The 20494-nt window shown below is 50.1% G+C and overlaps 1 protein-coding gene across 1 annotated transcript in view; it reads right to left on the reverse strand.

Annotated features, from left to right (window-relative positions):
- Positions 1–15866, reverse strand: part of Sned1 (sushi, nidogen and EGF like domains 1) — a 53492-nt gene extending 37626 nt beyond the window's left edge. Inside the window, 1 exon segment of the mRNA XM_038339315.1 lies at positions 15654–15866. Coding sequence (XP_038195243.1) covers positions 15654–15866 — 213 coding nt within the window.
- Between the last annotated feature and the right edge of the window lie 4628 nt (positions 15867–20494).

A 20494-nucleotide genomic window follows, 5' to 3' on the forward strand; every position in this document is an offset into this window, starting at 1 on the left:
AGGTCATTTCCTTGGATTGTGTTTGCAGAGCGCAGCCTTGAGAGATGAAATATTGTCCTCTTGGGGATAAAGAGCAGGCTTGCGGTAAGAGCCAAGCTTCTCAGCTAAGAGAGCAAACCCACGGCGTGTGAGGTATCCACATGGGCCTTTGCGCTGTGCCCAGACACTCAGTAAAAAAGTGCAGACAGAGGAACTCTTTACGAGGCTCACATGACCTGTTCTGGATGGACAGTTAACATTTGTAATCATCTGAGTCTGGAGATATGTACACGGGATAAGTTACTCATGGTTACCAAACTGGGGTTTTGTTAGGAAGATGTGACTTACATTAGAAATAACTTTATTTACGGTTAAACTAATTTTTTTTTCAAGACAGGGTTTTTCTGTAGCTTTGGAGCTTGTCCTGGAACTTGCTCTTGTAGACCAGGCTGGCCTTGAACTCACAGAGATCCGCCTGCCTCTGCCTCCCGAGTGCTGGGATTAAAGGTGTGCGCCACCACTGCCCAATCTAAATTACAATTGAGGGAGAAAATCCCCAGTACACATATAAAAGCTGGGTATGGCAATCCTAGAGGATAAAGAGCTCCAGGTTCAGACGCCCTCCAAACCTTCCCACATACCCCTCCTTGCTCTCTTTAAAATTAGTGGTCTCTCTTTTTCACTAATTGTTGTTACACACACACACACACACACACACACACACACATCTATCTATCTATCTATCTATCTATCTATCTATCTATCTATCTATCTATCTATCTATCATCTATCTATCTATCCATCTATCATCTATCTATCTATCATCTATCTATCATCTATCTATCTATCTATCTATCCATCTATCATCTATCTATCTATATCTATCTATCTATCTATCTATCTATCTATCTATCTATCTATCTATCTATCTACATAAATATTCCTAACTACTCAACTACAACCTGCTCAGCCTCTATAATGTTTTTTGTATCTAAGTTTTCAGGGCTGACCATTTGGTACCGGATGACCAACTAGTGTGCTCTTCTCTGAGGAAGACTGTTTCCTTAGTTGACTACAGTTCTTTGTGTAGGGTTGAGGCCTCCTGGACTTTACCCATCCATCACGGTAAGTTTTAACGTCTGTTAGAGCATGTCCTTCTAACTTGCTTTCTCAAAATGGTCTTGGTTTTTCTTTTGTGTGTGTATGCATGTGCGTATGTATACGTGTGTGCACATATGTATACATCTCCAGAGGCCAGAGAAGAACACTGAGTTTCTCCCTATATTGCCCTCCACCTTATTTTTTTTTCATTTTTTAAAATATTTTATTTTATGTAAATTGGTGTGAGGGTGTCGGATCCCCTAGAAGGGGAATCACAGACAGTGGTGAGCTGCCATGTCGGTGGTGGGAAAGGAACATGGGTCCTCTGGAAGAACAGCCAGTGCTCTTAACCACTGGGCCATCTCTCCAGCTCCCCTCCCCACTAAAATCATTTATTTAGTTATTTGTGAGTATGTCGAGGGAGGCTATGTCTTTATGTAGAGGTTCATGGGTAACGGTGGGAGTCATTCGCTCCTTCTATAACAGGGGTTCCAGGACCTGAAGTCCAGCCATCAGCCTCCTCAGCGAGCGGATTTCCAACCATACACACCCACGCACATGCCCACACAAGATGCACTCATCCACACATGCTCACACCCACCCACGAATGCACACCCATGAACGTATATGTATGTACACACACATACGCACGTACATACATATGCACGGGGTTAGGGTTACACACACTGGAATACTTCTCAGCTGTAAAAAAAAAAAATCTCCCATTTGCAACAACATGAGCTGAGCCTGGACGACCCCAGGAGAAGTGAGATAACCCGGGTCCAGAAAGACAACTGCTACGTGAGCTCATGTGTGGAATCCAAAAACACTAAACCCACGAGCAGGGAGTGGAAGTATGGCTTTAAGACTTGGAGAGTGGAGTGGGCGTGACAAGCAGCAGCTGAAATGGCATTCTAGTCTCTATCATTTAGTTATGTAAGTGCTCCAGTCCAGTGGTGTTGGCAGCATTAGAAATACAGTGTCATTTGCTTGATACTAGATTACCTCCCACCCATGGAAGCACACGTGAAAGAATGCTCACGGCAGTCATTCTCCACATACCCAAAATCGCTGCATTGCATAAAACCTGAATATATATACTGAGGTCATTTTGCCAATTTTACTTCAATAAAGCTGCAAGTTTTAACTAAAACAAACCCCAGAACAGCCCCAACTGTCTAGCACTGTAAAACACATAAATATCTCATAGTCTATCTTGCCAGCCACACGGTAACAACAAGGAGCAGACAGTGCCATCAGGAGCAGGGACGAGCCACCCTGCACACAGTGAGGGAAGGAAGGTGGCGCTTGTTTGTGGCTGGGGTAGATTGTGGAGGGGCCTTGTCAAATGCTATGTGCAGGGGCTGGACAGGGGTGGCTGCCCAGAGGTGGGGTGCAGGGAGAGTGGGCAGCTCTGGGCCTTTTCTAGAAGTGAAGACAAGCAGGGTCTGCGTTACATTTCCTTGTTCTTAGCACACATCAAGAATTCCTTTCTGACCGTTCTAGAGAAAAGACGTAAGGGTTAGAGGACACAGATGACAAAGGCGACGCTGCCTGAGAGAGGGCCAATGTCCTTGGGACTGGACTTGGGTGACCAATGGAGATGGGCTACCTACAGGGTGGACCCTGCTGCACTGCCCCTCCCCACAGCCACCCACTCATTTGGCCACTCGCAGCGTCCTGAGTTTTCCTTCCTGCCTCAGGGTGTGAGGTGTGCCATGTGTACAGAAGAGGCCCCTGGCCTTTGTGGTCTCCTATGTTCCACCCCAGACTGCTGCTGCTCTTCTTCTCAGGGTAGGAGCAGGACCAGAGCCGGGGGTGCGGGTATCCAGGAAGGAGGCAGAACAAGCTGGTGCTGTTCCCCTGCCAGGACAGGGCAGTACCAGGACCACAGCCAAGCAGGTACTGGGGCCCAGATGCCGGGCTGGCAAGCTCACTTTCCTGGGCAGAGCTTCGTGGGCTTCCTTTCTCTAGATGGAGTCCATGAATCTCTTGTGGAGGTACGCAAGGCCCAGGCCAGAGATCTAGGGAGTGTTTGGTAGCCCTCTCCTTCAGGTCCTGAGAGATGCTGTCAAGTTTATTGCAGTTTTTTTGTACTTCAGTACGACTCTGTGAAGCACAGTACAGCATGGAAAACGAGAATGAATGAGGCTTGAGTCCCTGACTGATACCCCTGGGAACTGTGGATGCCAGGCATTCCTACATGAGTAGCCATCATGTATTGTCCTGGCTTCAGAGGTGACTACCAGACAGTCTGCTGCTTGGCCCACTGGTTCCTGAAAAACCCAATCATGAGTCCAGATGTTGTCCCAAGACCCGTGTTGATACTCATCCAGACACCTGCAGAAATGCTAGCCCCCCCCCCCCCAGGAAGCCTGCCACCCTGGGCAAGGAGGGGGCCACGTTCTCTAGGGATCTGCAGGCTGAGGATGCTACTACACGCCTGGCTTTGGTTCACAACCATCGCCTTTCCCAGCCCTTCCCTGAAAGTTAGGCAGGGCCTTCCTGTTGTCCACTCCTAGGTCTCCTCTGGGACCTGCAGCTTTTGGGCCAGTTCAGGAACATTGTCTTCTCTTCGGGCTGAGCACCTGTTGTTGAGATTAAACAAGGCTGCCACCTGGATGTCACATCACAGTCCAGCGTGGGTGACAGAGGTCCCAGGAGGACCTTTCAGGATGATTGCTGGTAAAGTCTGCAGTGGACAGAGCTGAGTATAGATGGTCCCTGCTTCCCAGGGGTGCCCTCCCCTCCTTTACTATAGCTAGCATTACCAGGAGCAGGCTGAGATTTCCCTGGGGAAGATTCCTTGTCAGCTGTCCAGCTGCCCAGCTGCCTTGAGAGGCCGGGAGGTCTCAGGAAGCAGCAGTGACTGTGAACACAGCGGGAGATGGAGGAGGCAGAGCATCCTGGATGGTGTGGGGCTGCCTACAGGCCAGCATATCCACACTCTCCGGTTGCCTCCCCCCACCCCCATTTCCCTCCTCTGGCTCCTGCCGGAAGGCAGCCCTGGCCGGAGGAAGCGGAGAGGCAGGGCTGTTGGCATTTCCGACTTGTTTGAAGTCAGGAACGTGGAAATGGCCTGAGAGACTAAGTGCAATGTGGCCTGAGCCTGAGCCAACACCCTGGAGTCCACGGCCAGAGGCTGCTCTGGGTAGGGGCTCTGGCTTACCAGAGAGGCTGCTCCAGTTATGCAAACATCAGATCGGAGAGGGCGTCACCTGGGTTCCTTCCTTAGGCTTGGACTTCTCTCTCTCAGCCCAAATAACAAAGCTCTCCTGACCCCAGGCTTTTGACACTTGTTTTGATGGACTGTAGGCATGTCATTCATTTCCTGGCAGCTTTCTGGGCAGTTAAGATTCCTTCTACAGGCACAGTGGGGGCTGGTGTCCTGGGCAGCAGGCAGGGAGGACTGCTGTGTGTGCATCTTTTCTTCTCAGCCGTGGAGGGAAGTCTCCCCACCCCACCCCACCCGCAGCAAAACACCTAGGTACAGGGTTAGGCATCATAGAGCTGTATAAGTGGTTGTGGGAGGGACAGTCAGGATAATGTCCAGGAGGAGGGGTCCTTTGAGCTGCGGTCTGTGCTCAGGTTGGGAGAGGTACTTCCTTTCTCTTGTCCTCCGTCCCCAGTTACCACTTTCTGATGATGTAGAACCTGTTCTTGGTGTAAGTTTGTGACTGTGGTCAGTGATGCTCTCGCTCATGTTCTGTCTCCATCTGTCTCAAATTGTAAATAGGGCCATTGCGTCACCTTCAACACACCTGGTCAGATGCTCCTTAAATTTCACGGTCAGCAGGGCCAGAACCCACCCCGCTGGACATGCCCAGCCAGTCAGTTATGACTGTACCTTGCCTGGTGTCCAAATCTTCTTTTGTGTCTGTCCCTGGCTAGGCCACTTGCCTCCTGTACTCTCTTGAGACTTTGGGCCTTGATGGCCTTCCAGCGGCACTGTGGCGTCCATGTCAGAGGTAGACTTTCCAGGCCAAGCATGTGGCCTCCTGCTTCCCTCACAGAGCTGGGACTTCTGGGTACAGTGGTCCTTCCTCTGGGATCTCATCCCCAGTGGGCCTCTAAGGCTCCTGGGCATGCTCCAGTTCCCGTCCCTCCATCTAGCAAAGGTGGCAGATGTTTGTCCAAGGTCAGTCTCGCAGGCCCGAGGGGTTATGTCTGACCTTTGACAAGCTCTGTACAAGCTCAGAGGATAGCGTGGGCTAGGCTGACCTTGGTGTGGAAGTTCAGGGTCAGGGGTCTGCCTAGAAGCTGCCTCAGTCTCTCTCTTTGTACTCCCAACCAGGCATACAGAGCCTTTAGGAGACACAAGCACGTACCGATTCCTAAGTGCAAGGGGGCAGGGCCGTGGTTGTACACAGTGGGGCTTAATAATGGAAGGCTGGTTGAGCAAATAGCTTGCCCTGATTTGTAAAGAAGTGTGTACACACACACACACACACACACACACACACACACACACACACACACACCACGTCAGGCTGGGACGATGGCTCAGTCCTGCCTCAAAAGCACAAGGACATGAGTTTGATCCTCAGAACCCACATTAAAAGGCAGGTGTCATGGCATGCTCGTCATCCCAGCACTGGGGAGGGTAGAAACCGGATCCCCAGGGCTTGCTGGCTAGGCAGCCTCACTTGCTTGACCAGCTGTGTAGACAGCTCTCCTCATCACAAGCACACCAGTAATGTGTTGCACGAAGTCACTTTTATGATTTTTGTTGTCGGCCGGTCCCGAGCAGCTGGTGGCGGGGCGGGCTGGTCCTGGCGACAGTGAGGCTCCCTGACTGGGAGAGCCGCGCAGACCCAGCCATGGGGCGAGCAGCTGGGCAGGCGACAGTGAATCCCCAGAAGACGCAGGTGCCCAGCGGCAAGCGGCTGGGCGGGCGAGCGGGTGGGAGACACTTGGACAGACACATCGTACAGAATAGAATTGGATATTTATTACTTAGAGGAGGGGGGGAGAAGGAGAAGAGGACAGAGAGAGAGAAAGGGGGGGTGGAAAAGTGGGGGGAGGCAGAAGCGAAGCTGCCTCTCCGAGAGGAAGACAGAAAAGAGAGGGAGCTCAGGCCGTAAACTGAAGATCAGCCTGCCTCAGTGGATGGGGGAGGGAGTGGGTGTGGCTTGTCTCTTAAAGAGACGAAAATCATAACCGTCACCATAATGTTCTTAGTTGATGAGCATTTTCAGCTCCACTTATCACCCTGGAGGATGATTTCTGACATAACTGCATGAATGTATATGTATATATGTCATGCCAATATAGCCACATCGGGATCCTATCACAATGCATACAGAGATGTAGGTACTGCCTGTTTAACACGATCCGTCCAACCCAAACCCGGCACAAAGCCACCCTTTATTTGTGCCCCCTCCTCTCTGAATCTGCAGTTGTAATCTCTCACAGTGACTTGACACAGCCCAGAGCCATCTGAGAGCAAAGCCCTCACTGAGGAATTACCTAGATCCGAGTGGCCTGTGACCCCATGTGTAGATGCGCTGTCTTGATGACCAGTCGGTGCAGGAGGGTCCAGCCTGGCGTGGGCAGTAGCAGAACCACACCAAGGCAGGTGGTCCTGGGGTGTATAGTAAAGCTAGCTAGGCACGAGCTTGCAAGCAAGTAAGCCAGAGGATGAGCCAGCAAACAGCACTTCTCCATGGCTCTTGCCCTCATGTTCCTGAATGATGGATTGTGACTTGGAGCTGTAAGCTAGATAAATCCTTTCTTCTTCTAAGTTGCTTTTTTTTGGTTAGTGTTTCATCACAGTCAGGGGAAGAAACTAGGACATTCACATTATCCTTCGTTACCCTTCCATTCATTAGTTTCAGAGCCACAAACACATACCTCAGTGAGGCACAAAACTACATCCGGAATTCCGTACTTGTTTACTATTCCTTTTTAGTTTATTTTTCAGGCCTATGTACAGTCAAAGTACTTCATTAAAATTACTTTCTAAAATTAGTACTGAAGCAACTATTATAAATATAAGACATCAATGGAAGGAAAAGAGAAATAAAAGATGCAGAAACAATCCAAATAAAACTATGAGTAAAGGGCTGGAGAGATGGCTCAGTGGTTAAGAGCGCTGCCTGCTCTTCCAAAGGTCCTGAGTTCAATTCCCAGCAACCACATGGTGGCTCACAACCATCTGTAATGGGGTCTGGTGCCCTCTTCTGGCCTGCAGGCACACGCACAGACAGAATATTGTATACATAATAAATAAATAAATATTTAAAAAAAAAAACTATGAGTAAAAAAAATTAAAACAGCTGAGGGCCAGGAGATAGCTCACTCGGTAAAGCGCTCGCTACACAAGCATGAAGGCTTGAGTGTGAGCCCTAGAACACACATAACGGGGTTGAGTGTGGCTCACACTTGTAATCCCAGTGCTGGGGAAAAGGAATGGGTGGCTCCCTAGGACTTCCTGGCCGTTCAGTCTAGTTGAACTGGTGAGCTCCAGGCTAATGAGAGACCGTGTCTCAAAAACTTTGGTTTTACTCTGGTACACACACACACACACACACACACACACACACACACACGCACGCACACGGATGCTCACTCACACTTGTGAATGTGTATACACAAACAGATAAAAAAAGCTAAAATAAAAATACATTGAGTCAGGCATACTAGCAAATGCCTGTAATCTTAGCACTGGGGCAGCTAAGGCAGGAGGATTACAAGTTCAAGGCTAGTCTAAGACATATAGTGAGATTCTGTCTTGAAAAACCAAGGGCTGAGGACGTACCTAAGTGACAGAACACTTACCTAGCATGCCCAAACCCTGTGTTTAATCCTCAGAATTGAAAACAAGGACAAAAGCAAAACAAAGGCCACTGAATGATATGAATAGGAGGACTGGCCAGTGCAGGGTCAGTCTATCAGTGACCATGAAAACACAGAAATTAGAAACACATCAACAGATCTACCTCAAGATCCAGCTATACCAGTGGTAACTCTTGGGTATATACCCAAAGGATGCTTCATCTTTTTATTTATTTTTTTTTTTTTTTGGTTTTTCGAGACAGGGTTTCCCTGTGGTTTCTAGAGCCTGTCCTGGAACTAGCTCTTGTAGACCAGGCTGGCCTCGAACTCACAGAGATCCGCCTGCCTTTGCCTCCCGAGTGCTGGGATTAAAGGCGTGCGCCACCACCGCCCGGCAGGATGCTTCATCTTATTGCAAAGACACTTACTCAACCATGTTCACTCCTGCTCTATTCATAATAGTCAGAAAGTGGAAACAACCTAGATGTCCCTTGATAGATGAATGGATGAAGCAAAAGCGGTGCATTTACACAATGGAGTATTACTTAGCAGTTAAAAAAATTACATCATGAAATTTGCAGGCCAATTGACAGAACTAGAAAAAAAAAGTCATCCTGAGTGAGGTATCCCAGACTTAGAAAGGCAATTCTGGTATGTATTTACTTATATGGGGAGGGGGTATTAGCTGTTAAGTCAATGATAACCAAGCTACAATCTGTAGAACCACAGAGAGTAGGTGTAGAGTAAGAGACTAGAGGGGACAGATAGGTCTTGTTTTTTAAAAAAGGAAAATAGATTAGTATGACTGGACATGGGGGGCTGGAATAGGAGGACCAGGTGAGGAGGGGAAGGAGGGAGGAGACTGAGAGTGAGACCACAGAAAGAGAGAAAATTAAGAACAATTTGAAGGATAATATGGAAACCTAACACACACACACACACACACACACACACACACACACACACACACACACATATATATATATATATATCTCCCCACATGATGGGGAGACAGAATCTCAACAGGACATCTCTTGGTCACCAAATGAAGCTTCCACTGCTGGGATTGGGATATCTAATTGGAGCTATTGGCCAAAGGGAGCCCATGGGAATCCCCAAACAATCCAGGCTATTGCCAAGACAATAAGTTTCTCTCCATAAGTTATCAGCAAGACCCCATTGTTGAAGACAATACCTAAACAACTCATTGAACATAGAGAGTTCGAGCTGGTGCCTACAGAGAGCCTTCATCTCTACCTGCCAGTGTCTTTGGTACAGGAAGATAGTCTGCATTCTACCAAAAGAGAAACATAAACATCAAGCCAGCCACAAGCCCTTCAATCTACAACGGCGTCCTGTCTGCAACGATAACGCTAGAGCAACGGTGGCACAAACCTTGTGGGAGTAACCAACCAATATCTGATTTGACATAAGGCCCACTCCATGAAATGGAGCCCAAACCTGACACTGCTTGAGTGACCAAGAACCAGAGACTAGATAGATAGATAGATACCCAAAGGACTTAGGGCAAAACCAAATACTAATGACTCCCAATGACATTCTGTTATACTCATAAATCAGTACCTTGCTCAGTCAGCATCCAAAAAGCTTCTGAAGAAACAAATACAGAGACCTACAGCCAGACATTACACAGAGAGTGAAAGACTTTGGAACATTTGACCCTAAATAGAATGTCTCCAATCAAATCTTTCCTTTCAGAGCTCAGGGAACACCATAGAAGAGTAGGCAGAAAGACTGTAAGAGCCAGAGGAGATGGAAGAGAGACAGACAGACAGACAGACAGACAGACAGACAGACACACACACACACACACACACACACACACACACACACACACACATTGTGCGGTATTTGATCACACTGTGAACCCTGAGTTTGCATTAATTAAATAAAACCTTGGGTCAGGAGGCAGAGCCAGCAACTAGTTGACAGGAAGTAGGCATAGAGAATTAGAAGGAGTCTGGAAAACAGAGAAATGCACAGGAAGTAGTAGGGAGGGACTTTGGTTTGGTGGTCTTTGGTTTAGGATTGAAGGAGAGGCTCTCACTTGCTGGATAAGGAGGAAGGTCAATTGGTTGCTTCTCGGGACTCTCTGAGCAAGCAGGTTTTCACCCCAGCATCAGATTCCCAGGTCTTTATTGGTAAAATAGAACGATAGAGACTAAGTTAAAAACTACATCTTGCTGCATGCAGTTCTGGTGGGAAGGGGAGTCATGCGGAGGCTTGGCCTGAGCAGCGGGGGAGTGATGGTGGAGCTGCAGCCTGCGGCTGCAACAGCAGTAGATTCAGGTGCGGTCGCTGGGCCAACAGTAAAACAACACGTGCAAAAAATAAACAAAAAACAACAACAAAAACAAACCAAGACCCTCTAAATCAATATGACCAGAGCTCACATGAGCTCAGCGACTGAAGCAGCATGCACAGGGCCTGCCTGGGTCTGTACCAGGTCCTTTGCGTTTATATTATGGCTTCCAGTTTAGTGTTTTTATAAGACTCCTGAGTGTGTGAACGAGTGGGTCTCTGATTCCTGTACCTTCCCTTGGGATCTTTTCCTTCTGTTGCCTTTTCTTATCCAACTTCAATGTAATAGTTTTTTTTTAATTTATCTTATTACATTTTATTATTATCTGTTAACAGCCTGTTCTTTTCTAATAAGAGGCAGAAAGGGAATGAACCTTTTGGGAGAGGAGATGGGGGAGGAATTGGGAGAAAAAGGAAAGGAAAATAATAATCAGGATACAATATGCTATTATAGGAGAAAAGAACTTATTTTAAATAAAAGGAAGAAAACAGAAAACAGAAAAATTAAAAAAAGAAAAGAAACATCCAAATCAGGTCAATGAGATGGCTCAGCAGGTAAAGGTGTTTACTTCTAAACCTGGCTACCTGTATTCTGTCCCTGGAACCCACATGGTGGAAGGAGAGAACCAACTCCTGCAAATTATCCTTTGGCCTTCAAATATGTGCTATGATATGTGCCCATCTTCGCAAATCAATAACATGTAATAAAAATATTCTACTGAAAATAAAGGGCCAGGGGAAGGGATTACCAATGACAGAAGAACATTTCGGTGCACTCTGGGCAGCAGCACACAGTAGGAAGTGCCCACAGCGAGTCTTCAAATGAGGGCAGAAAGGACAGAAGAATTACTTGAAGATAACAGAAGTTTCTCAAATTTCATGAAAACCATATAACCACAGACTGTAAGAATGTATGAACCTTGGGCAGAAGAAATACTTTTAAAAAAATACCACAATAACACACCTGAAATCAAACCACTGGGAAGCAGGGGCAAAAGGGAAATCTTGCAGTCAGAGGGAAGAAGACATGTTAGACCCCCGTCCAGCCACACGAGGATGGCAGGAGCCATTCTGTTAGAACTGTGCAAAGCCAGTGGAACACTTCCTTTAAAAATGGAATGTTCAACCCAGAATCCCACAGCCACACTGCAGACTCGGCTCTCAAAAGGAAGGTGAACAAACCCATTTCTCAGACAAGATAATTTATGCACAGCAAGTGAACACTACAAGAAATGTCACAGGAAGTCTTGCTGGAAGAGTGTGAAATGGGAAGGCACTTTGACATAAGGAATGAAATCTGGAAACAGCAAAGCTGGGTAAACAGAAAAGACTGTCTAATTTAAAAGTCTATAAATGACAATTGGCTATTTACAGATAATATTAGCAGTGTATTATTTGGGCCAATTACCTATGTGAAATTATGGCAATAGCATGCAGCAGCATGGGGAGATAGATGGATGCTCTTTCAAGGTCCTGACATTGAATTTGAAGGAGTGCAGTTCTATTTGAAGACAGAATGTTGGCCAAAGGGGTCATCCCATATGCTTCCCCAACATTCTAGGCTAAAGTTGTTGCTCATTCTCCGCAGTCTGATGGTGAGGTCCTAGTGCTGAACACATAACTTACATCATCGAACATGGGAAAAATCGAGCTGGTGCCCATCTAGGAGCTTCACCCCTGCTGACTAGTACTGGGAGTTACTTCAAATGCTACTAGAGGAGAAAAGTAATTAATTTCACATGTGAACAGTAAATCAGGAGGCTAAGCCAGCCATATTGGTAACCGGTATCAAACACAAACAATATAAACGCTTGAAAAAGAGAGACTGCCAGGCTGGATAGAAAACATCCAACTTTACACCCTTAACAGGACAGAGAATAAAGGCTACCATCGGCATAGTGCTGTGAGTGTTCTGGAAGTCGGAATGAGAAGTTGCACCTGCTCTAGCCAGGGTGCCGCTGTCTGCGCTATCATCTCTATACACCTTCTCCCGTTGTCCTAGCCTTTGGGGGGGGATTCACATCTTAGCCATAATACAAGTGTCAGAGCTATAATCAGAGAAGTAGAGAGGCAGGGCTTGGCAGAGAGGGGCCTGTTCAGGAAAGGCCTCTTAGAGGAGCCAGGCAAGTGTGGGAAGGGGAAGAGACACGGATCTCATTGGTGCTGTCAGCTCTGCTGTGTCTACACGTAGAGAGGGCAGACGGTAAGGAAGGCTAGGAACTGGGCATCCAATGAAGATAAACTTGCAGGGGTCAGAGCCTGGACCACAGTGACTGCAGATTCTGAGAAGTGGTGTAGGGAGCAAACAGGACTTCAGTTTGGGTCCCCCTGCGGGGGCACAGTAAGAAGACAGCTGGATACGTCTGAACCCTACGTTCAGCTTCCTCACCTGCATGTCTCACTCGCAGACTGGTTCTACTTTCCCAAGTCTAGTCCTCCCTGTACAGGACGTCTGGCTACCAGCTCTGGGCATCTAGAAAATCCTCTCTGACACACACAGTGACCTGCTGAGACCCAGGCCCAAGTACAAGCATACAAGGAAACCCTGGCACCAGGGGGAAGAAATCACTGTCTACTATGCCAGAGCTAAACTGAGGCTCAGGAGGGGAAAAACAAGTCAAAGATGACAAAAATTGAATGTAGAATATGAAAAGAGAAGAAGGAGGAGGAGTAGGAGGAGGAAGAGGAGGAGGAGGAGGAGGAGGAAGAGGAGGAGGAGGAGGAAGAGGAAGCAGCAGCAGCAGCAGCAGCAGCAACAGAAGCAGCAGCAGCCGCTGTTCCGGCCCGGTGTCTGCAGGGTATCTGGTCAGCAAGAGTTCGAGTCAAGCTGACTATTAACTGTCCTTCTCACCTTTGGGCTCACTCTCTGACCTCTAAATCTTTGCCTTTTTCCCACCCCAGGCTCTATAGTTCATGCACTGCCTTCAGAATTTTCCCAGAGACCAGTATAGTAAGTAGTTTCTCAGGCGCAATGGTCAGGGAAGATCAGAGCCTTAACATGGCTGGAGGGTAGGTGGAGACAGCTTCCCAGAGTGCCAGCACCCTGTTGGCTCCTTCACCCTGCTCGGGCTGGATACACAGCTGGGAGGTCCCTGATCACACTTCAGCCACTGTACCACCTTAACAGACTTCCGGCCCTTGGAGGAGCCCAGCACCCTGAAGGACATGGCTCACATGGCACTCCCTTAGAAGTGGACAGGTCATACGCTACCCAAGGCCACAGCAGGGGCTCCGAGTGCCAAGCGAGACACGATTCAGGCCCGGTGGGCCATATTGTAGCTTCAATCTTTACTAAGTGTCTGGCAGTAAAAGTTCCAGCCAGCAGGCGGAGGGCAGTACCCCAAACCCACCAGGAGCTTCAAAACCCTCAGGAACAATGTGTGCGCTCGGTAATTTCCGGGCCAGCTACTAGGGCACGAGGAAGCAGCAGAACATAAGGTTCTGCTGAACCTAGATAGGGGCTACCCTCAAGCTAGAGCTGTCGTGCAGGGAACATGTCTACATTTCTCTAAGGGAGTCACAAGAAGCGCCAGTCTCATGCAGGGCACTTCTGATTTCTGCTGGGATGTGGGGTGACACAGAAAATTGGGGCATGCAGTTCACTCCTTTCTTCAACAAGCCTACTTTTAACCAAGCTGTGAGGGCAAGGAGAGCTGCTGACGCCATCTCTTGCTATGTGGGGTTGGATGAGGGCCAGAGCAGGGGCATCCTCTCAGCCTGAGGGGCCTGGGGACACTCAGCAGACACGCTGATCTTGAGACAATGCCTCCTTTTCTCCATATAGCTTTGACAGTCACCTACCCACATGCCCCCAAGGGCTGTTTCAGGCTAGATAAATGGGCATGGCTTCCTGAAGAATCCCACTTTCTTTTCCATTGAGCAGAGGGAAAGGCAGGGTACACTGTGCACACCGTGCTCACATCAGTGGGTGTTTTTTTTTTTTTTTTTTTTTACAGTGTATGTTTCGGGGAGAGGCTCCTGTAGGACGCATGTTTTCCTAGGAGCCAGAGGTTGGTTTCTCATGTTAAAAGGGTCAACCATTTCAATAATATTTTCATCTGCGATGTGGGAGTGGAAAATTCAAGGCTAACCAGAATGCTCAAAGAACATACTGACAGAGATCTGTTAGGATGAGTCTTCACGTTCCTGAGATGTACAGGCCTCTTCCTGCTGGGGAGTCCCTGGGTACAGTTCTTCCTGTCTACAGCTTACAAGTCCCAGGCCAGAGGGATTTTCAGTGATGGCTGCCTCTCCTCTCTCTCCATGCCCTCCCTGTTCATGTCACCAAGGTGAGGAGGCCATTCTGAGTGGGTACAAGAAGGCTGTGGAGTGCCACCGCGGTGGACTGTGTGGGTCGATGCTGGCAGCTGTGGGGATCGGTGTTGTAGAGATGGTGGTAGTGGACAGGTTGGTGGACAGTGGTCCATGTCAGGAGGATGAGAATGCAGACTATGTGGCTGGTGATGGAACCATTGCTCAAGATGGCGGGGATGCCGATGTGGGGCCCGAAAGAGGCAGTGCCTGCGGCAAAGGTGAGGAGCCAGTGGTAGTAGTGGAGGTGGTGGTGCTAATGGTGATTGTCATTGGGTGCGGCAGAGGCTGTGGTTAAGAAGATGGTGTTTTAACTGTTGACCAAGTTGGCTCAGATGTTTCTAAGTCGATCGGGTGACTGGGTGATTTGGAAGACTTCAGGGCTGGCGCTAAGTGGTCACTTCAGCATAGCTCATTACCCCTCTCTCCCCACTGTGCACAAGTGATCCACTCAGGGTCAGACCCTGGGAACAAGGAGACTGCTACTCAGGCTTTGTCATCCACTGACACTTTTCCTGCATCCATGTTGGGGGATGGGAATTACCTTCGGGAGTCCGGTTTAGAGGGTCTGAGCCTGGATGACCAACCTCTGGACTATGGGAGAGAGGCGTAAACCCCTCCACACTGCCCCTAGCTGCCAGCCCTGCCCAGCGCAGGTCTTCTACAACTAAGCATGTCACGCCAGAATTCCTTCTGGCCAAGGGCCTTGGGTGTTAACTGCGTGTGAGGCTGAAGTAGCCCTGAGAGGGCTGAGACCATCACAAGCCAGATGCCCCACTGGGAAAACTGTGACCAGAGGCCATATACCCACTGCCACATAGCTCCGTGGAGGAACAGGAGCGAGGGTCCCCACTCGGTAGCTCTGTGGATGCCTGGCGAACAGCTCTGCCAATGTCCCAACAGGTCGGGCCATGAGCCGGAGGGGCGTGCCGCGCTCCGCTGGCCTGGCTGTCGCCAAGGTGCCCTGGCGGCTGCACGCCCCGCCCTGCCCACGCCTCTCCAGCCAGCCGCTGTCCGGCCTTGGCGGCGGGAGAGAGGAAGCGCTGTCCTCATTCCACCTCTGGCTGCCGCGGTGCCAAGATGCTGGCCGCAGCAGCAGCGGGAGTTGGGGAGGAGGGCAGCAACGCCCTCCCTGGAGCCCCCTCGAGCTCGGGGTTACTCACGTAGAGTCCGGAGTGCTCGGCGCCGAAGAACGGGAAGGGCACCGAGAGGGGCTGCAGCCCTGAGCCGCCGTCGTCCTGCTTTGGGGTTACGGCGTCGCCACGCTTCGTACCGAACGGGTAGAAGTCAGCGAGGGGCACCGCAGAGCGCACCCCGCGCGCCCCGAGCCCCAGGGCTGCGGTCAGCAGCAGCGCCCATGCGGCGCCGCTGCGCATCGCCGGGCTCTGAGGGCGGACCAGGGTGCTCGGGCAGGTGGCCGCAGTCGCCGCACGGCCGGCTGGCCGCACCGTCGCCTGTCGCCTGTCGCTAGCTCGCGCCGCACTCTAGGCGCAGCACTGCTTAGGAAGGCGCGAGGCAGGACCGCGGACCGCCGGCCCACCTCCGGTCCCAGGGTTTAAATAGTCAGCCCTGGCGGCCACCCGGGAGGGGCGGGGAGAGGCGGGGTCATGCAAATAGTGGCATTTTTAACTTGCTGGTCTTCTGGGCGGGAGGGAGCCGGAGCGAGGTCCCAGGTCTCCCTGTCTCTAGGCGCTTAAAATCAGACTAGTTCTGGGTTACTTCCCCCTCCAGCCCCGAGACCCCCTAGCTTCTGGAGCTCCCTTGCAGTTGGGCATTCATGAGGTGAGGAACTGCCTTCTCTAGGCACCAGCTTGGGGCCTGCCCACCAGGGGCACCTGGGCTAATCCAGCAGTTCTGAAGCTGACTGGTTGCCCTAAGGCCTGATTTTGGACAGGTTTCCTGAGTGTCCTCTAGGTCCCTGTCTGTCCAGAGCATCTTTCCCTGATAGAATGTCAGTCTGGGCCCACTTTGTCCTGCAGCACTTAGATGAACCAAGTGTGGCCACACCCCAATCCTAGCCTAGGTCACCAATTTTCAATGCCAGTTGAAGCCTGTCCCAGGATCTGTTCCTTATCTGGTTTCATTGAAGGTGAACCTTGGGCCTGGGAGACTTGAAGACTTACACAGCTTTTTCCCTATGTAAGGTTGTTTTGTTTTGTTTTGTTTTTTTCCCTGAAGGGATCAGACACCTATCACAGCTGGAAAGTATCAGGGAGACCTGTGGGATAGGCCAATATCCAGGCCCTGGGGCAAATCAGTTGCTATGGTGCCTTAACCTTCCTTGCTCATCTTGAGAATTGCTTTTTAAGTGGCTGTCCTGCCTTAGGAGCACAATCTAATCCATTTCTGTGTCCCCAGAACCACTACAGGGATTTGACTCCTAGGGCCTCAGTCCCCACCATCTTGTCTGCTCCCACATCCTACTAATAGGGTGACATATACCTATAAGCCAAATCTGGGATCCCCAAAGACAAGATGATTTCTCTCAAAGAGAAGAAGATGAAAAAGACCTGCAAGAGTAACAGCTGCCGTTACTGAGATTCTGGGTGGTTTTATGCTGGCTTTGCGTTTTTCCGTGTTTCCTGGAATCTCTCTAACAAGCGTGTGCTGTGTTTTCAGTTAGAGCAAGGAACATTACATGCTATTTTTTAAGATATAGCAGAGAGTTCTATGTGTATCAGTCAGGGATTCCTAGCTTATACAGACCCTGTTCTCAGCAGCCGTACCACTGTGATGTCAGGGACAGGCACTAAATTTAAGGACATCTTTGTTTGCACTAGCAAGAGCCTGAAAGTGACCACTTCCTTCCGTCCTATGCCTAGTGCCTAGCTTGCCTTGCTCTTGCCCACACACCTCGCTTTGTGTGGCGATCTTGTTTTTGCAGAGGGGTAAACTAAGGCTGAAGATGGGAAAGGTTCACCTCTACAGTTAGCTATAGAAGATCAGCCCCTGGTGACAGAGGTGGTGGTGCACGCCTTTAATCCCAGCACTCAGGAGGCAGAGGCAGGTGGATCTCTGAGTTTGAGGCCAGAGTGAGTTCCAGGATAGTCAGGGAACTACACAGAGAACCACCTTTCCAAAAACAAAACAAAACAAAAAAATCAAACAACAACAACAAAAAATCAGCCCTCGGGCCACACTCCTGGATTTAAGAGTGCTTTGTGGGAAGTTCCCTGGCTTCACTGACCAGGCCAAGTCAGGGTCCTCAGGACCAGGCCTCTCAAGACATCCTCTAGCCCAGAGCGTCCAGCAGGCTTGGTCACTATACCGGGTATCCGGGAGATCTAACCTCTTTGTTGGGTTCCGCGCCTGCTAGGAAGCTCCAATCTCCTCTCTCACTGGCTTTCTCACATGGAAATGCAGTCCTACGGGTGGGAGCTTAGTCACTAGCCAGCCCTGCTCTCTCCAACGGTACAGCCTTGCTTTACCCTGAGTGCCTGGCCCCACCTCAGCCCCATCACCCTTCCCCCACACACGTGCCTCAGAGGGTCCCAGCAAAGCCCCATGTCTGGATTTGGGCTGGGGTCAGCTTGGGAACTTCTGGGGTGCCTCAGGACTCAGCACACCGCCAGGTACACAGTGGCGCTCAATAGATCCATCGATTGAAGACCGTCCTTCCAGGTATGTAAAGCAGTGGGCGGCACAGGGGGTCCGGACTGCTTCCAACAAGAATCCCCTGACCCGCTGATCTCAGAACTGGACTTGTGGGAGGGGTGAAGTGGGGGGGCTAACACACAGACTTCACTGTTGTTGCTTGGCATTATTTTACACACACACACACACACACACACACACACACACACACACACACACAAAGACCCACAGGCAAAAATCAAGGAGAAAATAGTTTTTTTTTTTTCAGGTGCTAAAAATATTGTCAGGAAATACTTTTCAGCAACGTGCTGTTTTAGGTCCCCCCCCTGGAATCAAGGGCGCCTTTGTCTCTACCACAGAAAATCCACATTTATCACAACCAAAATCGTTTTATCAAGCAGGCTCATGTTCTCAGGAAACTTGAACCCCCCAAGAGGCCTGTGACACTTTAATTTAGGGCCCGACTGTGTGTGCCTGTTTTGGTGGGGGAGCCCCAGAGCCACCCACCAGATGTTCAGGCCTTAGGAAACGGTGAAGGTCAAGATGGGGAACACTATCGTTGTTCTGCCTGGTCGGGGAATTGGGCTAGTCAGCTGGTCCCACACAGCGGGCCTGAGGCGGCCGCCCACCCCTGCCTTTTCCCCTGCCTTCCCTTTGGATGTAGCTAGAGAAACCCACGCTCCCCTGCAGCAGCTCTTTCCATCATGCGGTACAACCAGAAGCCCCCTCCCCACTAGTGACCCTCGACTGTTCCAGGATGGGGTGGGAGAGGCCTCAGGGCCCAGGGCAGGTGGGGCCCTGCTCCTGAGGAGAAACACATAGCATACCCATAGGTGAGACTAGACAGTCGCCTCGACAGAGGGGAAGGACGCCATTCCTGCACAGCATCTGCACATGAGGCCTGCCAACCCCAGCGCCCATGACGTGACCTTTGCTATTGACGTCAGGGAGACAGTTAGCTGGAGCTCAGCATGTGCTCCCCAAATGGCTACAACTTGCTTTGTTTCAAGCAAATGGGAACTGAAAAGGCCAACGCAGGTGAGGCTCAGGCAGAGCTTTCCCACCCGCTTGAGTGGACAGTGATGCAGGAATTGGCCTATGGGAAACTCCGAGTCCACTCGAGGTACAGGGTGGCCCGGAACACAGGCATATGCAGGCCTGGGCTCCACCAGGTACCTTGAAGGTCACCTCCTTCAGGGACAACTCTATTTCCTGCTTCCTGAAAGCCAAGGCAGCTGACACAGGATAGGCCTGTAGACCTGGAGAAACCGTAGCTGATAAAGTCACGCTGCAGGGATACTTTTAAGGGCCTTGGGAAAACTCTGATGACATCATGCCAAGGAAAACATTTGGGAAACAGCATTCAGAGCAGCATGCCCCTTCCAACCATCCTAAGTGTGTGTTCTGGAGGCGGGAACAGCTCAGGTTTCCCCTCTGAAGGAGTGGGGTTCGGATCGTGTGCGGCGGTGTGATCTTTACTTGCCTCCTGCGAGGTTTTATTTTCTTGTATAACAATCTTCCAGTCAGGCACGGATCACATATTCCAGATGGTCTCCAAAGACTGGATCACCCAGGAATACTGCAGGGATCTCGGTTTGTGTAACAAACTCCGTGATGCTCTGTAGTGACCAAGTTGTCCAGTGACATTTCTCAGATGCATCTTCATTGTTACACCACACGGGATGTATTTTTTTAAAAAATGTCAGTGTTTTAGACATCTCAAATAAATGGCATGTCACTTGCATCCTGCTCCAGCATAGTCAAGAGGAGCCTTTGCCTCCTGCTCTAGGTCTGACGCTGACCAACCTCGATGTGACACCAAGCTCTCAGTCTGGCCTTTTCTCCAAACCCTCCCTGGGCCCAAGCCCTTCTGTTCTGTTTGCCTTCTCCCTACACTGACCTGAGAGGCTGGTAAGGCCCGTGGGTCCAGACTGGGGCACCCAGGGGTGGGTGTGGCCAGAGCCCCCGGGTCAAGGGAATAAGGATGTTAGTCCCCTCAGTATGTCCCAAATCCCTCAGTGGAGGTTGCATGATGGCATGTGTCTGTCAGATTTTGTGTTATCTCTGGGAAGAACCGGGTCAATGCCTGATTCTGGGCCCTCCGTGTGTATGTGTACCTGTTTGTCTGTCTCTCTCCTGTGTTCAGAGCCCTGGGAGATGCCTCACCTGTATTTTGTGCTTCCCAACCCCTGGAGGGGATGGGCAGGCAAAGGCTCATCTCTGGAGCCACACATGGGTTCCAGGTCTAACAACATATGTGTTATGTTGTTAACTCTGGGCTCTACAAGGAGCCCGGAGGCTCCACCGTGGCAGGACCAGGCCTGAGGGCCACTTTCTCATTTTCATAGACATTCAGAGAGCTTGTTCAGATTGCTCAGGTTAGGGGCAGAGCTGAGGCACCCATCTGAAG

This window comes from Arvicola amphibius, chromosome 8 (genome assembly GCF_903992535.2).
Source record: "Arvicola amphibius chromosome 8, mArvAmp1.2, whole genome shotgun sequence".
Classification (NCBI taxonomy): domain Eukaryota; kingdom Metazoa; phylum Chordata; class Mammalia; order Rodentia; family Cricetidae; genus Arvicola; species Arvicola amphibius.